General features: G+C 40.9%; 1 protein-coding gene across 1 annotated transcript in view; it reads left to right on the top strand.

Moving 5' to 3' along the window:
* The window catches only part of LOC110537669 (calpain-5), a 49,142-nt gene that overhangs the window by 470 nt on the left and 26,542 nt on the right, over positions 1-22,130 (top strand). Inside the window, exon 2 of the mRNA XM_021623883.2 lies at positions 16,475-16,647. Coding sequence (XP_021479558.2) covers positions 16,483-16,647 — 165 coding nt within the window. The 5' untranslated portion in view covers positions 16,475-16,482. The remainder of the gene's footprint in view (positions 1-16,474; positions 16,648-22,130) is intronic.

The raw sequence follows: 22,130 nt of genomic DNA, 5'->3' as shown, positions 1-22,130 counted from the left end.
CCCGTCGCGTGCACTGCTGTGGGATACCACGCGCGAAGGAAGTCTTTCAATATGTGGTTATTAGCTAGGATCTGCTCTTTCCACAATTGGCAACAGAATAACAACATCTTATCCCACCAAACAATAGACTACTGCAACCTTGATTTGTAGCTACAGTTTGCCACTAATGCTATAACCCTATGTTCTTATTTATGCCTTCCAGAAGGGCTTGCAGTAGAGTGGTGCTTATTTGATCATTTTGATATTTCAGGAGAATGCATTGCTAACTTGCTCCTTCTGATATGTGAGGACCAAGTTGATAATTGTCTGGTTTTAAGACCAACACCCACGCGGATACTGTCCTCTCCTTGCCCGACGACCCTGCATTTAATTCCGTTGCTCTATCGACTGCTGGTTGGCCAGAGCGATGTGGATGGATAGGCAGCTGTGTCCAAATTATAGGCTCTTATTATTACCGTTACGACCGTCTAAACCTTCAATCTTTCACCTAAACAGTTACACAGACATGAGTAAATAGCCTACTGTTATAGGCAGACAAATGGTCAGATAGATCTAGGTCAGAACACTAACAGTCCATTGCGAAATAAGAAATGTCTACAGTAGGCCTGATTGCCTTAAATTATGTCATATGCAAGCCATTTGTAAAACTATGTGTAATCTGATTCTTAAATGTAGGTCCATGTGACACAACTAATATAGCCTACTGGATGCTAGCTCTCTCTCTCTCTCCTGTAAGAAGCCTTGCCTATTTGTCCCCCAATGCAGCTTCCCAACTCCAGTCATCGAGTACACCCAACAGTAGGCTACATATTTTTGTTGTGGCCCTGGACAAGCATACCTTGACAAGTTGTATCATGTGTTTTTGTCTGGGGTTACAATTGTGCTCTTGGGGGTACTCAGGCACCGAGGTTGGGAAACACTGCCATAATGCACTCATCTTTTGTTATGACTAATGCATCTGGCCTATAAAGGCCAGCCTATTAGTTATAGCAAATTATGATGCATGTAGGCTGATAGGTTAAGAGAGTGACGGAGGATGACGAAACGGAACGTTCCTATGGAAATGAATTGTATAGAGCGCAAATGATTGTCTGTCAGATAGAAATAGGAAATTGTGTCGTCTCTATTCATTCTATTTCTATATGCAACATTCAGGGCCCGGTTTCCCAAAAGCATCTTAAGGTCATAACTAGACGGATCCATCTTTTACCAATTGTACATCATAATTATATATTTATTTTTTTGCTAACCATATCCCTTTTCTGACTTTAACTTAATTCTCCTAACCTGTTACGTTATTATCCTGCTGCGTAAGTTATCCTATCTGACGTTAATTTGACAAAAGCTGGATCCCTCCTAGTTTTAAGGCTAAGTTAATCGTTAGAACCTTCATAGGAACATCGCTGAATCTCAGAGCTCTTTCCCAAAATCATCCTTCCTAAAGTTGCACATGAAAACACTTGTTATTTACCGACTTCCTCAGACCACTCGTAGAACAGCTAAGTTCGTCGTTAGATTCGTTTTTTCCCTACTGCTTCACTTTATATGCATTACCGCTAAACATAGAATCAATATTGTATCTGTCTCTTTGTGAGCGCCAATAACTTCACAACAAAGATGACTACAAATACAAAGTTGCCAATGTCTTTGCAATTGTAACAAACAAATAAAGGACAAAAATATGCTCAAAATAAAAACTGAGATGACTGCAGTTAAAGATAAATAGCTTGCCTACAGTATAGGCTTCATATTAATATTAAAATCAATTTCATGTTCATTCCATTTCTTTTTCTAGTTGGCTACTGTCTGTAACTTTTGTGTAGCCTGACAGGTGCGCAATGATGTGCCAGATCTTAATTTTATGCATTATTATAGGGTCTTAATATTTTCAGCCATAGGTGATAATATCTCTGTAGGAGCTGATCCGTTGTCATTATTGTGGAATAGTTCTAATGTTAAGGTAAGATTTGAATGGAGAAAGGCAGCGCTGCAATCAGCTTTCTTTCGATCCTAGCAGTATCAATCTAATCGGTATCGATGCGTTCCTCAACACACACACTTAGCAAATGTTCTCTCTGTGTGGTGTTTTGGGAAACACTGTTTAAATCTTCCGCGTTGCAGGACAGATGTATTGTTAAAACACTCGTAAGCCTAAGTTCCTTCGCTATCAGGAAACTGGGGCCTGAACTTTTCAGGTTCCTGAATACACCACTGATGTCAGATGCATGGATCGGCCAACTTCTAGCTTGCTAGAGGAGACTGCAGAGAGGAAGAAAGTATGGCATAATGCTGCTGGCTGGGATAGCCCTCCTCATAACACATTCAGGAGGGGGTGAGGGAGAGGGGGAAGGCCCTGCCTGCCTGTGGTGCACCCCTCCACCAGCCAACCAGTGTAGGTATCCCCTCTTTCAGTTTTTTCTCTGCACTACCACACAGGGAGATGGAGAGAGGTGTAATCTCTCTCTTTTGCACATTCTTTTTCTGCACTACCACACCAACAAAGAAAAAGAGGATCTCTTTCTCCCACGCTCTCTTCTTTGTCTTTCTCTGCACTACCACACCACCAAAGAGGGAAGTGTGTGTGTGTGTGTGTGTGTGGTACTGTTCCTCCAGATCCATGGGTGTAATCAGGATGTTGGCAGTCCTCATCCTAGAGACAATCACTTTGTCTGTGTCCTATCAGAAGAGCAGACATGTGTCCCAAATGGCTCCTTATTTACTGTACTACATTTAAGGGCCCTGTTCAAAATGTCTGAATTGCATTATTTATATTATTTGATACTCTAGTAGTCTCATTAAATGAACCCTTGCAATGACAAACCATATACTGACTTTGTACATTTTTTATTTTCAGATGATTATTGATTTCCAAACTGACGTGGAAATGTGTTGTACGTGTTGTCTGTAGTGTAATATCAAAATTCTGGATGATTCATATTGACTATAGAACTAGAAACGTCATACACTACATGAACAAAAGTATGTGGACACCTGCTCGTCAAACATATAATTCCAAAATCATGGCCATTAATATGGAGTTGGTCCGCCCTTTGCTGCAATAAAAGCCTCCACTCTTCTGGGAAGGCTTTCCACTAGATGTTGGAACATTGCTGCGGGAACTTGCTTCCAGTCAGCAACAAGAGCATTAGTGAGGTCGGGCACTGATGTTTGGCGATTAGGCCTTGCTCGCAGTCTGCGTTCCAATTCATCCCAAAGTTGTTCGATGGGGTTGAGGTCAGGGCTCTGTCCAGTCCAGTCAAGTTCTTCCACACTGATCTCGACAAACCATTTCTGTATGGACCTCGCTTTGTGCACAGGGGCATTGTCATGCTGAAACAGGAAAGGGCCTTCCCCAAACTGTTGCCAAGAAGTTGTAAGCACAGAATTGTCTAGTATGTATGTATGAATGTATACTGTAGCATTAAGATTTCCCTTGACTGGAACTAAGGGGCCTAGCCTGAACCATGAAAAACAGCCCCAGACCATTATTACTCCTCCACCAAACTTTACAGTTGGTACTATGCATTGGGGCAGGTAGCATTCTCCTGGCATCCACCAAGCCCAGATTCATCTGTCGGACTACCAGAGTGATTCATCACTCCAGAGAACGCATTTCCACTGCTCCAGAGTCCAATGGTGGTGAGCTCTAAACCACTCCAGCTGACACTTGGCATTGCACATGGTGATCTTAGGCTTGTGTGCGGCTGCTTGGCCATGGAAGCCAATTTCATGAAGCTACCGGCGAACAGTTCTTGTGCTGACGTTGCTTCCAGAGGCACATTTGGATCTCGGTAGTGAGTGTTGCAGATTATTTTTTACGTGCTACGCGCTTCAGCACTTGGTGGTCCTGTTCTGTGAGCTTGTGTGTCCTACCACTTTGCGGCTGAGCCAATGTTCCTCCTGGACGTTTCCACTTCACAATAACAGCACTTACTGTTGACCGCACTAATCCTAGCAGGGAAGAAATTTGACGAATTGACTTGTTTGAGGGGTGGCATCCTATGACGGTGCCACGTTGAAAGTCACTGAGCTCTTCAGTATGGGCCATTCTACTGCCAATGTTTGTCTATGGAGATTGCATGGCTGTGTGCTCCATTTTATACAGCTGTCAGCAACGGGTGTGGCTGAAATAGCAGAATCCACTCATTTGAAGGAATATACACATACACTATACTGTATATAAAAAAGTATCACCAACATTTCCAAAACTGAGACAGGCCTACAGTATATGGTTCTATGTTGCAAGGCTCAAATGGTACTTTGAAAAGCAAAGTTTTTCTGTATGAAGAGTTTTAGTATTAGCTAATTAGCCTTTTGGAGGCCCTGAGTGAGATTTTGCCATTGGGTGTAGAGAAAATGTTGCAGTTTTGAAGCATTTTATAATAATTTTTTAGCCCCTTTTCTCCCCAATTTCGTGATATCCAATTGGTAGTTACAATCTTGTCTCATCGCTGCAACTCCCCAACGGGCTCGAGAGAGAGAGAGAGAGAGAGAGGCGAAGGTTGAGTCATGCGTCCTCCGAAACATGACCCGCCAAGCTGCGCTGCTTCTTAACACAATGCTTGCTAAACCCGGAAGCCAGCCGCACAAATGTCTCGGAGGAAACACCGTTTATCTCACAACTGAGGTCAGCTTGCAGGCGCCCGGCCCGCCACAAGGAGTCGCTAGAGCTCAATGAGCTTAAGAAATCCCCCAAATAAAAATATTTATTGGTCTGATGTGATTACAGTTTTTCTCAATTGCTAAAACACAATTTCTGAAACCTTGCTCCATTTCCTGAAAACATTAAACACAAAACCTCATCTTCAAGAACTATTTACATAACCTCTGACTCCTCTTGCAAAATGAAACATTCGCCTCAAAACAGTTTTACCTGTGTTCAAAATCAAACACTGCTCTCAAATCAGAAACAAAGTGATCAAAATGATATACACTCTCAAGCAGTCAGTAAACAATACACCGAAAAATAGAAAACACATTGTTCAAAACATACAATTCTCAGGGAATCTAAAAAAATATTCAGATTTTCCCGTCATTGTCTTTTGATGAACGAAAACATGTTCTATCATAGTAGCTCAAAATTGATCAGAAATTACTACTCTGCTTTGCTCTTTGCAATTTTGTTTTTTGTTCTTCCTCCTCCTTGTACCCCTATTTTTACAGTACTGTAACCCTGCATCTCACAAACTTGTCCTTTGTCTCTGTGATACTGTAATTCTTGTTATTTGTTGATATGAACCTGCAACCAGTCAATCTATTGAGCAGTCAATACTGTTAATAAATGGAAAGCACAATGTTCAGGGCCATACAATTTGTCCATTGTACAGTATACAGCCTACAATACACTGTACTACAGTATCCATTCTCAGACTTTCTCCTTCCCACCTTCAACAACCTGTTTGCTCTCTGAACTGGTTGTGTCGCATCATTTGAAACAGGTTAAATCAATTTTGAGTGGTTGTGTTCAATCAATGACATGTCTTCTATTTGATTGTTGCCACTTGTGTTTACCAGTATGGATGACATGTGCATTAGAGTGCAGAATGTGTTTTGAGAATGAGAATGTGTTTAGAGTTTTACTGAAAAGTCTAAGTGAGATCTGCAAATTGTGTTTTACCATGTGAAATGGTTTAAGGTATTGACAACAGACTGCATAATTAGCTAAATGAGTGCAGGCAACTGAATACTTTGTTCAGCCAATGGGTTTTAGTGTTTTAGCAATTGAGAAAAACTGTAATAAGGAGCATCCAGATGATGCACTTGATGAATTTATGACATTGCTTCTACCAATTATCGATAAACATGCACCTGTTAAGAAACTGAATGTTTGAACTTTAAAGGCTCCATGGATTGATGAGGAATTGAAAAACGTTGTGTTTGAAATAGATGGGGCAAAAGGAGTGGCTAATAAATCTGGCTGCACATCTGACTGGTTTACTTATTGCAAATTGAGAAAATATGTGACTAAACTCAACAAAAAGAAGAAGAAACTGTATTATTAAGCCAAGATCAATGGTATAAAGAATGATGGAAAAAAAACTTTGGAGCGCTTTAAATAAAATGATGGGGAGAAAGACATCCTGGGGCCCTTGTTAAGTTCAAATTTACTTTACCAAGACCCTGGACATTTTAGCCAAAAACCTGGTTGCAAGTGGACCTTCCAGCAAGACAATAACCCCAAGCACAAATCAAAATAAATTGTTAATTGACCACAAAATCAACATTTTACAATGACCATCTATCTGTCTTAACCCCATTGAAAACCTGTGGTTTGAATTGGGGAGGGCAGTCAATAAGAGCAGACAAAGGATATCCAGGATCTCGAAGGCTTCTGTATGGAGGAATGGTCTGAGCCCTCCCATCATTTATTCCAGTTTCATAAAACATGTTATTAAAAGGCTGTGTCGTAATCCTGGCAAGGGGAGGGTAATACAGTATTGAATACAGTGGTGCCAATAAATTTGACCTCTCCTCCCCCCACTTTTTTTTCCTTACTTGTTAAACAAAATGTCTTTCAATGAACATTTGTATTAGTATAAAATAATATAATTTCCCAATTTTCTTTTAGCATACAATATATAATATTTGTATTTAATTTATACAGTATTTTTTTGCTCGTCTTTATCAAGGGTGCCAATAATTATGGACCTGACTGTATATGTAATAAAGACATTTCATTCTCATAGTAGTCTCGCCAAGCAGGTCTCGTCATCACAGAGGTTAGAGGATGGTACTGTCTGACTTAGATGGAGATCCAGAACTGCTGGTATGCATTTGATTTGAGACAACAAATATGGCGTCAATCATTGATCATCACATTTTGTGCACTGATTCATTGTCATGTGGCTTGTTCTGAGTGAGATGGATTGGAACTACACTGAGCAAAAATATAAACGCAAATGTAAAGTGTTGGTCCAATGTTTCATGAGCTGAAATAAAACATCCCAGAAATGTTCCATATGCACATTAGTTCTCCAAAATAACGTGCACAGATTTGTTTACATCCCTGTTAGTTAGCATTTCTGCTTTGCCAAGATAATCCATCCATCATTGACCTGACTGCAGTTGAGTGTCGTAACCTTCAATGGCCACTGGCATGCTGGAGAAGTGTGCTCTTCACAGATGTATCCTGGTTTCAACTGTACCGGGCAGATTGCAGACAGCGGTTTGCTGATGTCAATGTTGTGAACAGAGTGCCCCATGGTGGTGTTATGGTATGGGCAGGCTTAAGCTACGGACAACGAACACAATTGCATTTTATCGATGGCAATTTGAATGCTCAGAGATACCGTGACAAGTTCCTGAGGTCCATTGTCGTGGTATTCATCCGCCGCCATCACCTCATGTTTCAGCATGATAATGTGCGTCTCCATGTCGGAAGGATCTGTATACATTTCCTGGAAGCTGAAAATGTCCCAGTTCTTCCATGGCATGCATACTCACCAGACATGTCAACCATTGAGCATGTTTGGGATGCTCGTCATAGACTTGTACGACAACGTGTTCCAGTTTCTGCCAATTTCCAGCAACTTTGCACAGCCATTGAAGGGGAGTGGGACAACATTCCACAAGCCACAATCAACATCCTGATCAACTCTATACGAAGGAGATTTGTCGCACTGCAGGAGGCAAATGGTGGTCACACCAGTTACTGACTGGTTTTCTCATCCAAGCCCCTACTTTTTTGTGTGTGTGACAAACAGTTGCATATCTGTATTCCCAGTCATGTGATGTCCATAGATTAAGGGCCTAATTTATTTATTTCAATTGACTGGGTTCCTTATATTATTTGAAATTCTTGCATGTTGCGTTTTATATTTTTGTTCAGTGTAGATGGTAATTGTATATGAACTACAAGACTGAGCTCAGGTGCATCCTGTTTCCATTAATCATCATTGAGATGTTTCTACAATTTGATTGGAGTCCACCTGTGGTAAATTCAATTGATTGGACATGATTTGGAAAGGCACACAACTGTCTATAAACGGTCCCACAGTTGACCATGCATGTCACAGAAAAAACCAAGCCATGAGGTCGAAGGAATTGTCTGTAGAGTTCCGAGACAGGATTGTGTCGAGACAGATCTGGGGAAGAGTACCATAAAATGTCTGCAGCATTGAAGGTCCCCAAGAACACAGTGGCCTCCATCATTTTTAAATGGAAGAAGTTTGGAACCACCAAGAACTCTTCCTAGTGCTGGCCGCCCAGCCAAACTGAGCAATCGGGGGAGAAGGGCCTTGGTCAGGGAGGTGACCAAGTACCCGATGGTCACTCTGACAGAGCTCTAGAGTTCCTCTGTGGAGATGGGAGAACACTCTCAGAAGGACAACCATCTCTGCTGCTCTCCACCAATCAGGCCTTTATGGTATAGTGGCCAGACGGAAGCCACTCCCCAGTAAAAGGCACATGACAGTCCGCTTGGAGTTTGACAAAAGGCACCTAAAGACTATGAGACACAAGATTCTCTGGTCTGATGAAACCAAGATTGAACTCTTTGGCCTGAATGCCAAGCTTCACGTCTGGCACCATCCCTATGGTGAAGCGTGGTGGTGGTGGTGGTGGCAGCATCATGCTGTGGGAATGTTCTTCATCGGCAGGGAATGGAAGACTAGTCAGGATCGAGGCAAAGATGAATGGAGCAAAGTACAGAGAGATCCTTGAGGAAAACCTTCTCCAGAGCGCTCAAGACCTCGGATTGGGGCGAAGTTTCACCTTCCAACAGGACAATGACCCTAAGCATGCTACCAAGACAGCACAGGAGTGGCTTCGGGACAAGTCTGTGAATGTCCTTGTGTGACCCTTCCAGAGCCCGGACTTGAGCCCAAGACCTGAAAATAGCTGTGCAGCGACGCTCCCCATCTAACCTGACAGCTTGAGAGGATCTGCAGAGAAGAATGGGAGAAACTCCCCAAATATAGGTGTGCCAAGCTTGTAGCGTCATACCCAAAAAGAATCAAGGTTGTAATCGCTGCCAAAGGTGCTTCAACAAAGTACTGAGTAAAGAGTCATGAATAGGTATGTGAATGTGATATCAGTTTTTATTTTTTTGCATTTTTTTTTATATGAAAGTTGTTTATGCTTTGTCATTATGGGGTGTTGTGTATAGATTAATACATTTTAGAATAAGGCTGTAACGTAATAAAATGTGGAAAAAATCAAGGGGTCTGAGTACTTTCTGAGAACACTGTATTTTACAGCAAATGTCATGATGAAATAATTAAAGTATAATTGATCAAATTGTCACGAGGAGGAGCATTGGTGACCTTTTAGAAAATGTAATAAATTGAAAATGAGTAATTCATTTCAGAAAAATAACTTGCTTTTCTATCATCCACCTGGACATTTCCAACGATGACATTTATGTAAAACGTGTTGATTAATTAATGATGAAGTAAATGATGTGATGAATATATTATTTTTTATGCAGTGACAAGGTAAACTAACCATTTCATTGATGTAAATGCTTCAGGTGACGAGGTCACACAACACAGACAGGCAGGTGTGGAGACTGGGACAAGTTTCTATAGGATCAGAAGAAGAAAGAAAGATCTAAGGATTCATAATAGCAGGATCTAACCCAACTTGCATCTTGTTGGTCTCATTTAAAGAGTGAATACAAATGTATTGGGGATTATAATAGATTTGTTAAGGTGACTAGACCTCTAATTCACACACAGAACAAGAAAATATTTCCTGAAGAAAATGTGCTTGCTTTAGTTGTCAACGTGTTTTTTTATAGTAGTGGAAGACGTTGGCACACTGCTCCATTGGTAGTGTCTGACAATACCTTGCAGGCTATCCAGTAAAACCACACTTGTTACAATAGGCTACGAAGTAAAGCTAATGATGCTAATATTTTTGAATAGTAACATGTTTATTATGCCTACCATTAGCCTGTAGACCTATTATTCAAATTCATAAACTTCTCTCCAATCAATTACATATTAGCGTTTGACCTATTAACTGTTGATCGCTGCTAAACCAAATACATGACCGTGTATGTTCTCAAACCTCACCCCCGAGCTCTGGCCATCGACCCATTTGTGCTCGTCTTGCATGGAAAAGAGTGGGCGTGTGCCCGCATGGGGGTTTTCCCTCTGCAGTCTCGATCGAGACTGGTCTGCACCATCTGTGTCATGTTTTGGCTCCAACTGCAACCTCTTTATTTCCCCACGTATTCAGCTGATAAATGCAATCAGTGAGTCTGAATTGAATCAGCTGCCTTCGTCAATATTAGGGGTAGGCTATTTATTTTATTATGACAATATCAAATGTCGTATTTATCCATCTGTGAATAGGCTATTGAAGGCAGCTATTGAGGGCAAACCGAATAGTTAGCCTCTCAAATGGTGGTGATGGCCTCCATTTGAAGTAGATTTGTACCAGATGAAAACACCTCTGTAAAGCAAAGTTGATTTTGAGAGAGTAGAAGTGTTGATCTAGGATACGGCTCCCCCTGTGCATGTGATCTTATTAACTGTGATTTAAAAGCCAAAACGTATCCTAAATCAGCATTCCTACTCTGGAAGCGCTTGATAAATACCTTGCCCATTCCTAGTAGGTGGTAGGCTTTTGGAAAGGTCCCCAGCTCTGAGAGCATATGGCACTATAAGTCCATAGGCTGTGGCTGTGTCCCAAATGGCACCCGATTACCTATAAAGTGTACTACTTTTGACCAGGGCCCATAGGAACTATAGAAAATAGTGTGCCATTTATTATGCACCCTGTGAGTCCATATTAATAAATGGAGAAAAGCAGAATGTGGACATGAATAATTCACTGGTTTAACGGTCAGAGCTCGAAGTTGGGAGCTTTGACAGCCAGCAGCTTAAGTGTTGTGATTTTGATTTGGCATTTTGATTTTGATTTGGCATTCCTCCATTTTCTGTGATCCCGTGTTGCCGGAGACCACTTCAAGATAACTTTTTTTTTTAAATAAAATGCCATAAGGTGTAAAGAATTTTGTTTTAACGGCCGTATTTCCTTTGATTAAATGTTTTATTTCATTTTGATTCAGTGTTGACTTTCATGTGCTTCTGTTGCATTACATCTCCATGTCAGGATGTTTTTTTTTGAAAGACCAAATGTTATGTATTTGCTTTTGAATATGTCACAGCAGGTCAGACTGGGCTTAGAGGAGTAGGGTAATGTTGCCCCCTAGATGCTGATCTTAGGTAAGTTTAGCATTTTCCCCACTAATGGTTATGGTTAGAATTGGGAGATAAGAAGCTGACCCTGAGTCTGTATCTAGGGGAGTCTTCACCTTGGAGCAAAATTTGAGGCTAAAAACCTAAAGGATAGGGGGAAGTATACTGTTTGGTCTATGTGCTTCTGTATTCTACTTCCATTCTTCTCATCGTGGGTCTTTTAATCTTGCGGTTTGTGTTTCTGGTTCTTTTCTGGCAGTTATTGAAGTGTGTGGTGTGTTTGGTCTGAAGTTTGCCTCTAAAAGGCTTCTGCCATCCATCTTTTCCATGCTCCTGTGGAGAACGATCTGTCTGTGATTCAGTTTTTCTTGCGTATTCCTGGCACATTTGAGACTGACAGTCAACATCAGACAGAGACAATGTTACATCCTTAAAAAGACAAGTAGTCTAACTACACACACACACACACACTCCTCCTCTTCCCATTCTGGCCCTCCATAAGATCTCATTACTTGTCTTCTTCCCCACAGGCAAAATAACAGTGTTTTCTTTAACGTAGTTGCCATGCAGAAAATCCTTCCCATTGGTTAATTTCCCAATGGCCTTTAGATTTTGTTGTTGTATGATTAAAGCTGATTTAAAAAGATAAAGAAACCAGCTGTTAACTTAAATAACTATTTTTTTTAAATAATATGAAAAGGCACCTTCTTTCAATGAGTTGTCAATGAACTGAGGAGTAGAAGCTATTTATTTCAAAAGTTTATTTCAAATTGCTAAAGTGATTTAAAATCACTTCCTGAATTGACCTCAGCCTTGATAGATTTTCCTTTTGATTAGCCAACTCATTCTATGTAAGCCTGTTGGACCTGTGTGTACTGTGTAGGCAATTTGGCAGCCATTTTGTGTCATCACAGGCCAGTAGAAAATCATACGTTTCAAATTAACCTAGAACAAAACATCCTGCTTGGTGTCTGGTTATGGAGATTTGTTAAGTTCTTGGTCTCCTGTCACATCGTATGGCGAGGTCATAAACAGCTCGTCGATTTGTGGCTCCAAAGACATTGGCTTGTTCCCTCAACAGCTCAATCCCTCTCTCTCGCTCTCTCGCTCTCTCTCTCTCAATTCAGTTCAAAGGGGCTTTATTGGCATAAAAAACATGTGCAAAAGCAAGTGAAATAAACAATATACAAAAGTGAGAACACTTAACAATTAGAATTGAACAGTAAATATTGCACTCAAAAAGGTTTAAACAATATGCACATTTAAAGTGTTATATTATTAGCTATGTACAGTGTTAGCAATGTGCAAGTAGTAAGGGAAGATAGATAAACAGTTATATATTAGTGGTATTTACAAAGTTGTTTGTGCTCCACTGGTTGCCCTTTTCTCATGTCAACAAGCCACAAATCTTGCTGCTGTGATTGCCTAACAGATATTGAGCTTATCAATGTTTGATTTGTCTTCAAATTCTTTGTGGGTCTGTGTGATCTGTGGGAAATATGTATCTCTAATGTGGTCATCCATTTGGCAGGAGGTTAAGAAGTGCAGCTTGGGGCCCATAGGCAGACCTGCCCCCCCTAATTCTTCCCAAACAGACTCTGTGTCTAGGATGAACAATTCATCTCTGTGGCTGGGCAGATGGTGTTATCGTCCCAGCTTGAGTCTGGAACCTTGGTACTCCTTCACGTATCTCACCGGTCTTCTTATCAGTCAGCAGAGACCTTGAGATTAGGGAGTCAGTCCACTACATAATTGCTCTTCTCATACACAGGGAAAACACATTTCTATTTAACAAATGAGCCATCTATTCATACTAAGATAATATAATGATATGAAACATATTGAGAAAATATGATGAAACCATATTAAGATATAAGACAGTGCTATAGGACACTAAAATATGATTTATCAGCTCGGAACACATAGCTCCTATCCCACCCTTATGGACAGGCCCCCTGTTTACTTTCCCGCTGACCAAATACCATTGTACATACAGTACCAGTCAAAACTTTAGACACACCAACTCATACCAGGGTTTTTCTTTATTTTTGACTATTTTCTACATTGTAGAATAATAATGAAGACCTCAAAACTGTGAACACATATGGAATCATGTAGTAAACAAAAAAGAGTTTAACAAATCCAAATAGATTTTAGATTCTTCAAAGTAGCCAGCCTTTGCCTTGACAGCTTTGCACACTCTTGGCATTCTCTCAACCAGCTTCACCCGGAATGCTTTTCCAACAGTCTTGAAGGCGTTCCCACATATGCTGAGCACTTGTTGGCTGCTTTTCCTTCACTCTGTGGTCCAACTCATCCCAAACCATCTTAATTTGGTTGAGGTCGGGGAATTGTGGAGGGAATTGTGATGCACCACTCCATCACTTTTCTTCTTGGTCAAATAGCCCCTACACAGCCTGGATGTGTGTTGGGTCATTGTCCTGCTGGAAAAACAAATGATAGTCCCACTAAGCGCAAACTAGATGGGATGGTGTATCGCTGCAGAATGCTGTGGTAGCCATGCTGATTAAGTGTGCCTTAAATTCTAAAATAAATAACTGACGGTATCACCAGCAAAGCACCATCACACCTCCTCCATGCTTCTCGGTGGGAACCACACACGCGGAGATCATCCGTTCACCTACTCTGCGTCTAACAAAGACCAAAGGACAGATTTCCAACGGTCTAATGTCCATTGCTCGTGTTTCTTGACTCAAGCAAGTCTCTTCTTATTGGAGTCCTTTTAGTAGTGGTTTCTTTGCAGCAATTCAACCATGAAGGCCTGATTCACACAGTCTCCTCTGAACAGTTGATGTTGAGATGTGTCTGTTACTTGAACTCTGTGAAGCATTTATTTGGGCTGCAATTTCTGAGGCTAGTAACTCTAATGAACTTAGTCTCTGCAGCAGAGGTAACTCTGGGTCTTCCTTTCCTGTGGCGGTCCTCATGAGAGCAAGTTTCATCATAGTGCTTGATGGTTTTTGCAACTGCACTTGAAGAAACGTTCAGTTCTTGAAATGTTTCGTATTAACTGGCCCTTCATGACTTAAAGTAACGATGGACTGTCGTTTCTCTTTACTTATTTGAGCTGTTTTTGCCATAATATGGTCTTGGTCTTTTACCAAATAGGGCTATCTTCTGTATACCACTCCTACTTTGGCACAACACAATTGATTGGCTCAAACTCAAAAATTCCACAAATTAACTTTTAACAAGGCACACCTGTTAATTGATATGGATTACAGTTGACTACCTAATGAAGCTGGTTGAGAGAATGCCAAGAATATTGCCAAGCTGTCGTCAAGGCAAAGGGTGGCTACTTTTGAAGAATCTCAAATATAAAATATATTTAGATTTGTTTAACATTTTCTTGTTTACTACATGTTTCCATATGAGATATTTCATAGTTTTGATGTCTTCACTATTCTTAAATGTAGAAAATAGTAAAAAAAATAAATAAAGAAAAGCCCTTGAATGAGTAGGTGTGCCTGAACTTTTGTCTGGTACTGCAGATCATTCCATCTAACCCATAAAACGTTCATCACTACTTCTAGGCTACTTACAGTATTTATTATAAACATACGAGAACTTGCTCAAGTCAATCTGTCACTTTCCAACAATAGTCAAGGATTTTCTTAATTTTGGGTCAGTCACGGTGGTCAGGTATTTCTGCCACTGTGTACTCTCTGTTTGGGGCCAGATAGCATTCCTATTTTCTCTGTGTTTTGGTTGATTCATTCCATTGTGTCAAATAGTTATCTTTTTGCTTTCTCATTTGGTTGGATCTAATTGTGTTGCTGTCCCGGGGCTCTGTGGGGTCTGTTTGTGTTTGTGAACAAAGAACCAGCTGGCTGAGGGGACTCTTCTCTATGTTAATCTCTCTGTAGGTGAGGGCCTTGTGGTTGAATGTGTGGGCATCACTCCCTTTTTAGGTGGTTGTAAAATTTAACTGCTCTATTCTGGTTTTGATAACTAGCGGTTATAGTCCTAATTCTGCTCTGCAAGCATGTTTTGGGGTTTTGCGTTGTACACAAAGTATATTTTTGCAGAATTGTGCGTACAGTCTCATTTGGGTGTTTGTGCCATTAGTGAATTATTGGTTTGTCTGGCTCTCTCCCTCTCGCTCTGTGTGTGTGTCTGTCTGTCTGTCTGTCTGAAGTTTTGTTTCTAATTGTTCCTAATTGACCTCAAAGGACTTAATATTTGCTAATGTTTTCTACCAAACACCATTCTTTTGTAGCTGCAAAGATATTTCTGCTCTGTTTTTATGGACTCTGTTTACAATGGTGCTTGAGGCACAGCTGTCAGTCAGGCTGAACATCTGTTTGTGGTTTGTGATATACAGTGCATTCGGAAAGTTTTCAGACCCCTTGACTTTTTCCAAATTTTCTTATGTTACCGCCTTATTCTAAAATGATAAAACAAAATCTATCTTAAAAACAATACCCCATAATGACGAAGCGAAACGTTTTTGTTTTACATTTTGGCAAATTTATTGACAATAAAAAAAACATAAATACCTTACTTACATATGTATTCAGACCTTTTTACTATGAGACTCGAAATTGAGTTCAGCTGCATCTTATTTCCATTGATCGTCCTTAAGATGTTTCTACAACTTGATTTGGAGTCCACCTGTGGTAAATACAATTGATTGGACATGATTTGGAAAGACACACAGCTGTCTATATAAGGTCCCACAGTTGACAATGAATGTCAGAGCAAAAACCAAGTCACGAGGTCGAAGGAATTGTCCGTAGAGCGCCCAGACAGGATTGTGTCTAGGCACAGATCTGGGGAAGGCTACCAAAACATTTCTACAGCATTGAAGGTCCCCAAGAACACAGTGGCCTCCATCATTGGAACCACCTAGAGCTAATTTTTTTATTAATTTGCAAATATTTCTAAAAACCTGTTTTTGCTTTGTCATTATGGGGTGTTGTGTGTAGATCGATGAGGAGGGAAAAAACAACTTAATCCATTTTAGAATAAGGCTGTAACGTAACAAAATGTGGAAAAAATGAAGGGTCTGAATACTTTCCAAATGCACTGTATAGTAGGCTAAATTGTATTTTACTTTGTTTGCTCTGAGCTTAAAGCAATGGTGGAAGTTGAATACACTTTTTCCAACCACAGACATTTGGTAGAAACACCCAATTCTGAATTGATTGTCCAATAGTATTTGTCAATAGTGTAGCCTACCCAAATAAGGTACAATTTTATAAAACTGACACATGCTAATCTTCAAGGATATCAGAGACTTGTTGGTAGGAGGTCAGTTCACGTCACTAACAGAGCCCGCTGTTTTTTGTGTCTGGTCCGTACAGGCTGTAGGATGTTCTCGTCAGTGAAGGCCTTCGAGGGGCAGCAATACTCCACCCTGAAGAGGCAATGCCTTGCCAGTGGCCTTCTGTTTGAAGACCCACACTTCCCCGCCTTGGACGACACCCTCTTCTACCAGGGCAACAGGATTGGACGCGTGCACTGGAAAAGACCCCAGGTGAGGGAGCTATCACACACACTAATACTACTACTACTTCCTACACTAATATATATTTTAAAAAATATCAGTTTTTTTTTTAGGAAATGTCCTTTTTAAAATTTAATTCATGGTTTATTTGGAAAGGGACATATTCAAGGATCTGATGACAGGACTCAAGGCTTTGATGAAGGCGATTTATGCCGAAATGTAAGCCTTTTGTTTGTTTGTTTGTTTGTCCCATCAATAAATCTATCCGATTTACAGATGACAGCTTTGCACACTCTTGGCATTCTCTCAACCAGCTTCAGGAGGTAGTCACCTGGAATGCATTTCAATTAACAGGTGTGCCTTGGTAAAGTCCATTAGTGAAATATCTTTCCTTAATGCGTTTGAGCCAATAAGTTGTGTTGTGACAAGGTATGGGTGGTATACAGAAGAAAGACCAAGTCCATATTATGGCAAGAACAGCTCAAATAACAAAGAGAAACAACAGTCCATCATTACCTTAAGACACGAAGGTCAGTCAATCAGGAAAATTTCAAGAACTTTGAACGCTTCTTCAAGCGCCGTTGCAAAAACCAAGCGCTATGATGAAACTTGCTCTCATGAGGACCTCCACAGGAAAGGAAGACCCAGAGTTACTTCTGCTGCAGAGAATAAGTCCATTAGAGTTACCAGCCTCAGAAATTGCAGCCCAAATAAATGCTTCACAGAGTTCAAGTAACAGACACATCTCAACATCAACTGTTCAGAGGAGACTGTGTCAATCAGGCTTTCATGGTCGAATTGCTGCAAAGAAACCACTACAATAGGACACCAAAAAGAAGGAGAGACTTTCTTGGGCCAAGAGACACGAGCAATGGACATTAGACCGTTGGAAATCTGTCCTTTCGTCTGATGAGTCCAAATTTGAGATTTTTTGGTTCTAACCGCCGTGTCTTTGTGAGACGCAGAGAAGTGGAACGGATGGTCTCCGCATGTGTAGTTCCCACCTTGAAGCACGGAGGAGGAGGTGTGATGGTGTGGGGGTCCTTTGCTAGTGACACGGTCTGTGAGTCTCTGAGCAGCTAGAAATGAGATGTGTGGTGCGGCACGGCATCCATTAGTTATGGCAGTAGCCGTTCCATTCACAATCTTCCTTTGTTGTCATCACATTACTCATTTTTTTTTCTCTCTTTTATGGTGGTTGTTTTTTTTTGATGGTTTTGATGCTTCTTTGTGTTTCTTGTTTTCCGGGGTCACTTTCAGGCAATTTCAGTTGAGGTATTTCAGTATTCAGGTATTAAGGCAAGATGCTAATGGTCTGAAATATGTCTTCCCCAATACTTCAAGCAGTTGAAATTTCACGGTTTTAATGTGTAAAAGATAGTGAGAAGAGGTGAGTTAAAAGTGAGTGAGTTATTAGAGTACACATCCGAAACATCAATTTATACTTTTTTAGTTTGTTTACAATCTGTATTTGAAGGGATACTTCGTGATTTTGGCAATTAGTCAGATGGAACTTCCCAAGAGTGGATACCATTTTTATGTCGGTGTCAAGTATGAAGGAATTTAGTTTCTTGAGCTAACTAGCGTTAGCGCAATGACCTCTAAGTCTATGGGTATCTGCTAGCATGGGGAGGGCTAGGGGATTGGAAGGGCGGGGGGATTGGGGGGAAAGGATGGGGAGACTCGGATGGATGGATGGATGGAAGCGTGGGAGGGTGACTGATAAGCTTCTTCGGTTGCTGGGTGGGATGGGTTGGGGTTATCTTTGTATGCATGTCTTTGATTGTTTTGTACCTGTAAACACCCCCTCTGATTAAAAAAAAAATAATAATAAAAAAAACGAAATAAAAAGTTGGTCACAAAAAATATATTAAAGTACAAACAGCATTTAGTGCTACGTTTTTTAAACGGCACTTGGGTATGTTTATGACCACAAGTCAAGACAGTGGAGCATGCAGACATAAATAAGAGGCCTCTATAAAATGCTCCTCTCTCTCCCCTCTCGGTTCTCTGTCTCTCTCGGCTCTCTACTGCAATCCCTCTCAGCCTTCTCTCCCTACTACATCCACTCTGGACTACAGATTAGTTGTGGTTATCTATGACATGACTGACAAGCAATAAAAAGACAGCTCATTTATCTGGGCTCGCTTTGCTGTCCTCCCAAGCCAAACCTATCTGGGCTAAATGAGCTCCCTGATCGTTGTGGCAGTTTTATTGATCTTGTCTGACCGCCATCGACTAGCCTGGTGCTATGACTGGCTGCTGGGCGGCGACTGATTTGGTCACATAGGTACTATGAAGCGGAGTGGCGGCTCTTCAGTACGAGGTAAATTATTTGGTTAGCCATGACACTTATTTCTTACCCTGTAGGGAGACAGACAGATCAGTAGGCAATATTTTTTTTTACAGCCGGGCCAATCCACCCAACAGATATTGGAAGTGAATATTGGAAGTGAACATACTCCTCTGTAAAATAGCCTGTTCCAGCTAGCACATAACGTTCTGAGAACCATATGTTTCTTAGAGCTAGGTTATTTTGCATACAGCCTTCCAACAACTTTCTGGGAATGGTGCAGGATAGTTGCTTTGAAACATTCTCAGCACATTTAAGGAACTTGACAAAAAAATATTACTTCATTATTTTAACAGAACGTTTCCTTAAAGTTCAAACATGGTTACATTTAACATTTTGGTCATGTTCTAGGAACGTTCTTCAGCTGCTTCGACATTGGGAATGTTCTCAAATTGCTCAGAGAACGTTAAACAATGTTCTGTGCGAATTTCAGTACATCAGCATAACGTTTCCTCATGATTCTATTTAAAGTCATGGTCTCAAATTGTTTTGTAATGTTCAGAGAACGTTCTGAGGATGTTATTTATAAAAAAATAATAAATTCCATTCTCACTGTTAACAAAAATGTCCATTAAAAACCACAAGAATGTAGTAACGGTCAGAGAATGTTCTAAAAATGTTATTAAAAATGTATACCTACCGTGTGTTGGCCGCGCCCACTAATTGGCCACACCTGGTCTTAATGAGTGCTTATTTTCTTTTGAAATGGGGTTTGTTTGCGTAGACTGAAATGAACAGCTTTGTATGAGTTTTAAAAAAACATGGCATGCTAGCTCCATCCTGGAGGCGCAGTGAACTAATTCCATAGATAGAGAACAGAAAATGATAGGTTTGAATCCCACTGACGCCGTGCCACAATTAAGCAATAAGGCCCCAGTACAATATGGCCAATGTACCACAGCTAAGAGCTGTTCTTAGGCAAGACGCAACGTGAAGTGCCTTCATACAGCCCTTAACCGTTGTATATTGGCAATATATCACAAACCCCCGAGGTGCCTTATTGCTATTATAAACTGGTTACCAATGTCATTAGAGCAGTAAAAATACATGTTTTGTCATACCCGTTGTATACGGTCTGATATACTATGGTTGTCAGCCAATCAGCATTTCAGACTCGAACCACGCAGTTTATAATAAAAAACGAATGTGTTTGCATGATTAATGCCGAAGCAAATAAATTTCCATGTGTTCCATCTGTGCTTGGAGTTCAAAACATTTAACCCAAAATAAGCTAGCAGAAAGCTTTCAGGGAATCATAGTAAAACGGTTTTAGAAGCTCCCTGCAACCCAAAAATGTATGTTCCCAGAACAGGTGACATTTTCTCTTCCGTTCTCAGAATGTTTTTTAAAGAAAGTTCAGTTTTACCGGTCAGGAAACGTATGGTTTCGTTCCCTGAACCAATAGGAAACCAAAATGGACGTTCCCACAACTTCCAAAGAACCAAATGTGCTAGCTGGGGTGGCTAATGCAATGGAATGTCTTTTTTGTAATGTCAGTTGAATCAACAAATCACAGCCCATGTTGATGGGTAGGTATGCTTCCTGTTTTTACTTCCTGATTTGCTCCTATGGGTACACACGCAATGGCTGCCAGTCCACCCATTATGCCGTCATCGACTTGAATGGGGACACCCGTTCTATTCATTATATTTCTATGGCAGCACATGTAGAGAAAATGTCTATCTAACAGTTATTACTTCCATAGTGGCCTTTGAGTAATAGGAGTGGTGAGAGGGATGGTGGAGAAGTCTCCAGGGGACTCTGCAGTGGCAGTGCAGTGGTGGGGTTCTCCTCTCCGCTGATGAAAAGTTGGCTTTTGCAGCAGCAGATTACTGACCTTGGGTGTGGTGTGGACACAGACACACACGTGCACACATGCATGCAATGCACACACACTTTTTTTTCACAAACATTCCGTCTTTCTCCCTCTCTCTCATCTTCAGTCCATTCCTCCCTCTCTCATCTTCAGTCCATTTCTCCATCCATCTCTCACCACCAGCCGACACTTCAGAGTCAACGTTGAACTGTATTTACGACCTCATCTAAACCCATTTCAGTAGAGCGGTATTGAGCTGTATTGATTGACAGTCTTGTAAAGAGGTGACTGGTGACTGGGACGGGCAATGGAACATCCGTAACGTTTTGTTATGAAACGGGTTTGTAAAACGTGCACCTTACATCGGATCATCTTCAAACGTTCTCTGTGAAGCTAACTTTCATCGAGGTTTTCTATGGTCTGCAATTGGTTTCTCACCTTTTCATCGTCAGCGTTATGGTATGTGTAACATCCATAACGGACGCATTCACCATATTGTGTGTGTGCTTGCTTTGAGATGTATTCTTCAGACCTTTACTGGTGCAATTGTTGATATCTGGAAAATGAGGTGCTCTAGCGAAGATTCTCTTGGAAAATATATGCTGAAATGCATTTGTCATATATGGCAGTAATATACTGTACAAAAAATATAAACGCAACATGTAAAGTGTTGGTTTCATGAGCTGAAATAAAAAGATCTGAGACATTTTCCATACACACAAAGAGCATATTTCTCTCATGGTGTGTACAAATTTGTTTACATCCCTGTTAGTGAGCATTTATCCTTTGCCAAGATAAGATCCATCCACCTGACAGGTGTGGCATATCAAGAAGCGTATTAATTAAACAGCATCATCATTATATAAGTGCAACTTGTACTGGGCACAATAAAAGGCCACTCTAAAATGTGCAGTTTTGCCACACAACACAATGCCACAGATGTCTCAAGTTGAGGGAGCTTGTGATTGGTATGCTGACTGCAGGAATGTCCACCAGACAGGAATGTCCACCAGACAGGAATGTCCACCAGACAGGAATGTCCACCAGACAGGAATGTCCACCATTCCACCTGATGCCAGATCATTTAATGTTAATTTCTTTACCATAAGCCGTCTCCAACGTTTTTTAGAGAATGTGGCAGTACGTCCAACTGGTCTAACAACCGCAGACCACGTGTGGTGTGGGTGAGCGGTTTGCTGATGTCAATGTTGTGAACTGAGTGCCCCATGGTAGCGGTGGGGTTATGGTATGGGCAGGCATAAACTACAGACAATGAACACAATTGCATTTTATCGATGGCAATTTGAACGCACAGCGAGAGCGTGACGATAGCGTGATGAGATC

The sequence above is a fragment of the Oncorhynchus mykiss genome, chromosome 12 (assembly GCF_013265735.2).
Source record: "Oncorhynchus mykiss isolate Arlee chromosome 12, USDA_OmykA_1.1, whole genome shotgun sequence".
Lineage (NCBI taxonomy): Eukaryota > Metazoa > Chordata > Actinopteri > Salmoniformes > Salmonidae > Oncorhynchus > Oncorhynchus mykiss.
This window is presented reverse-complemented; position numbering and strand designations above follow the sequence as displayed.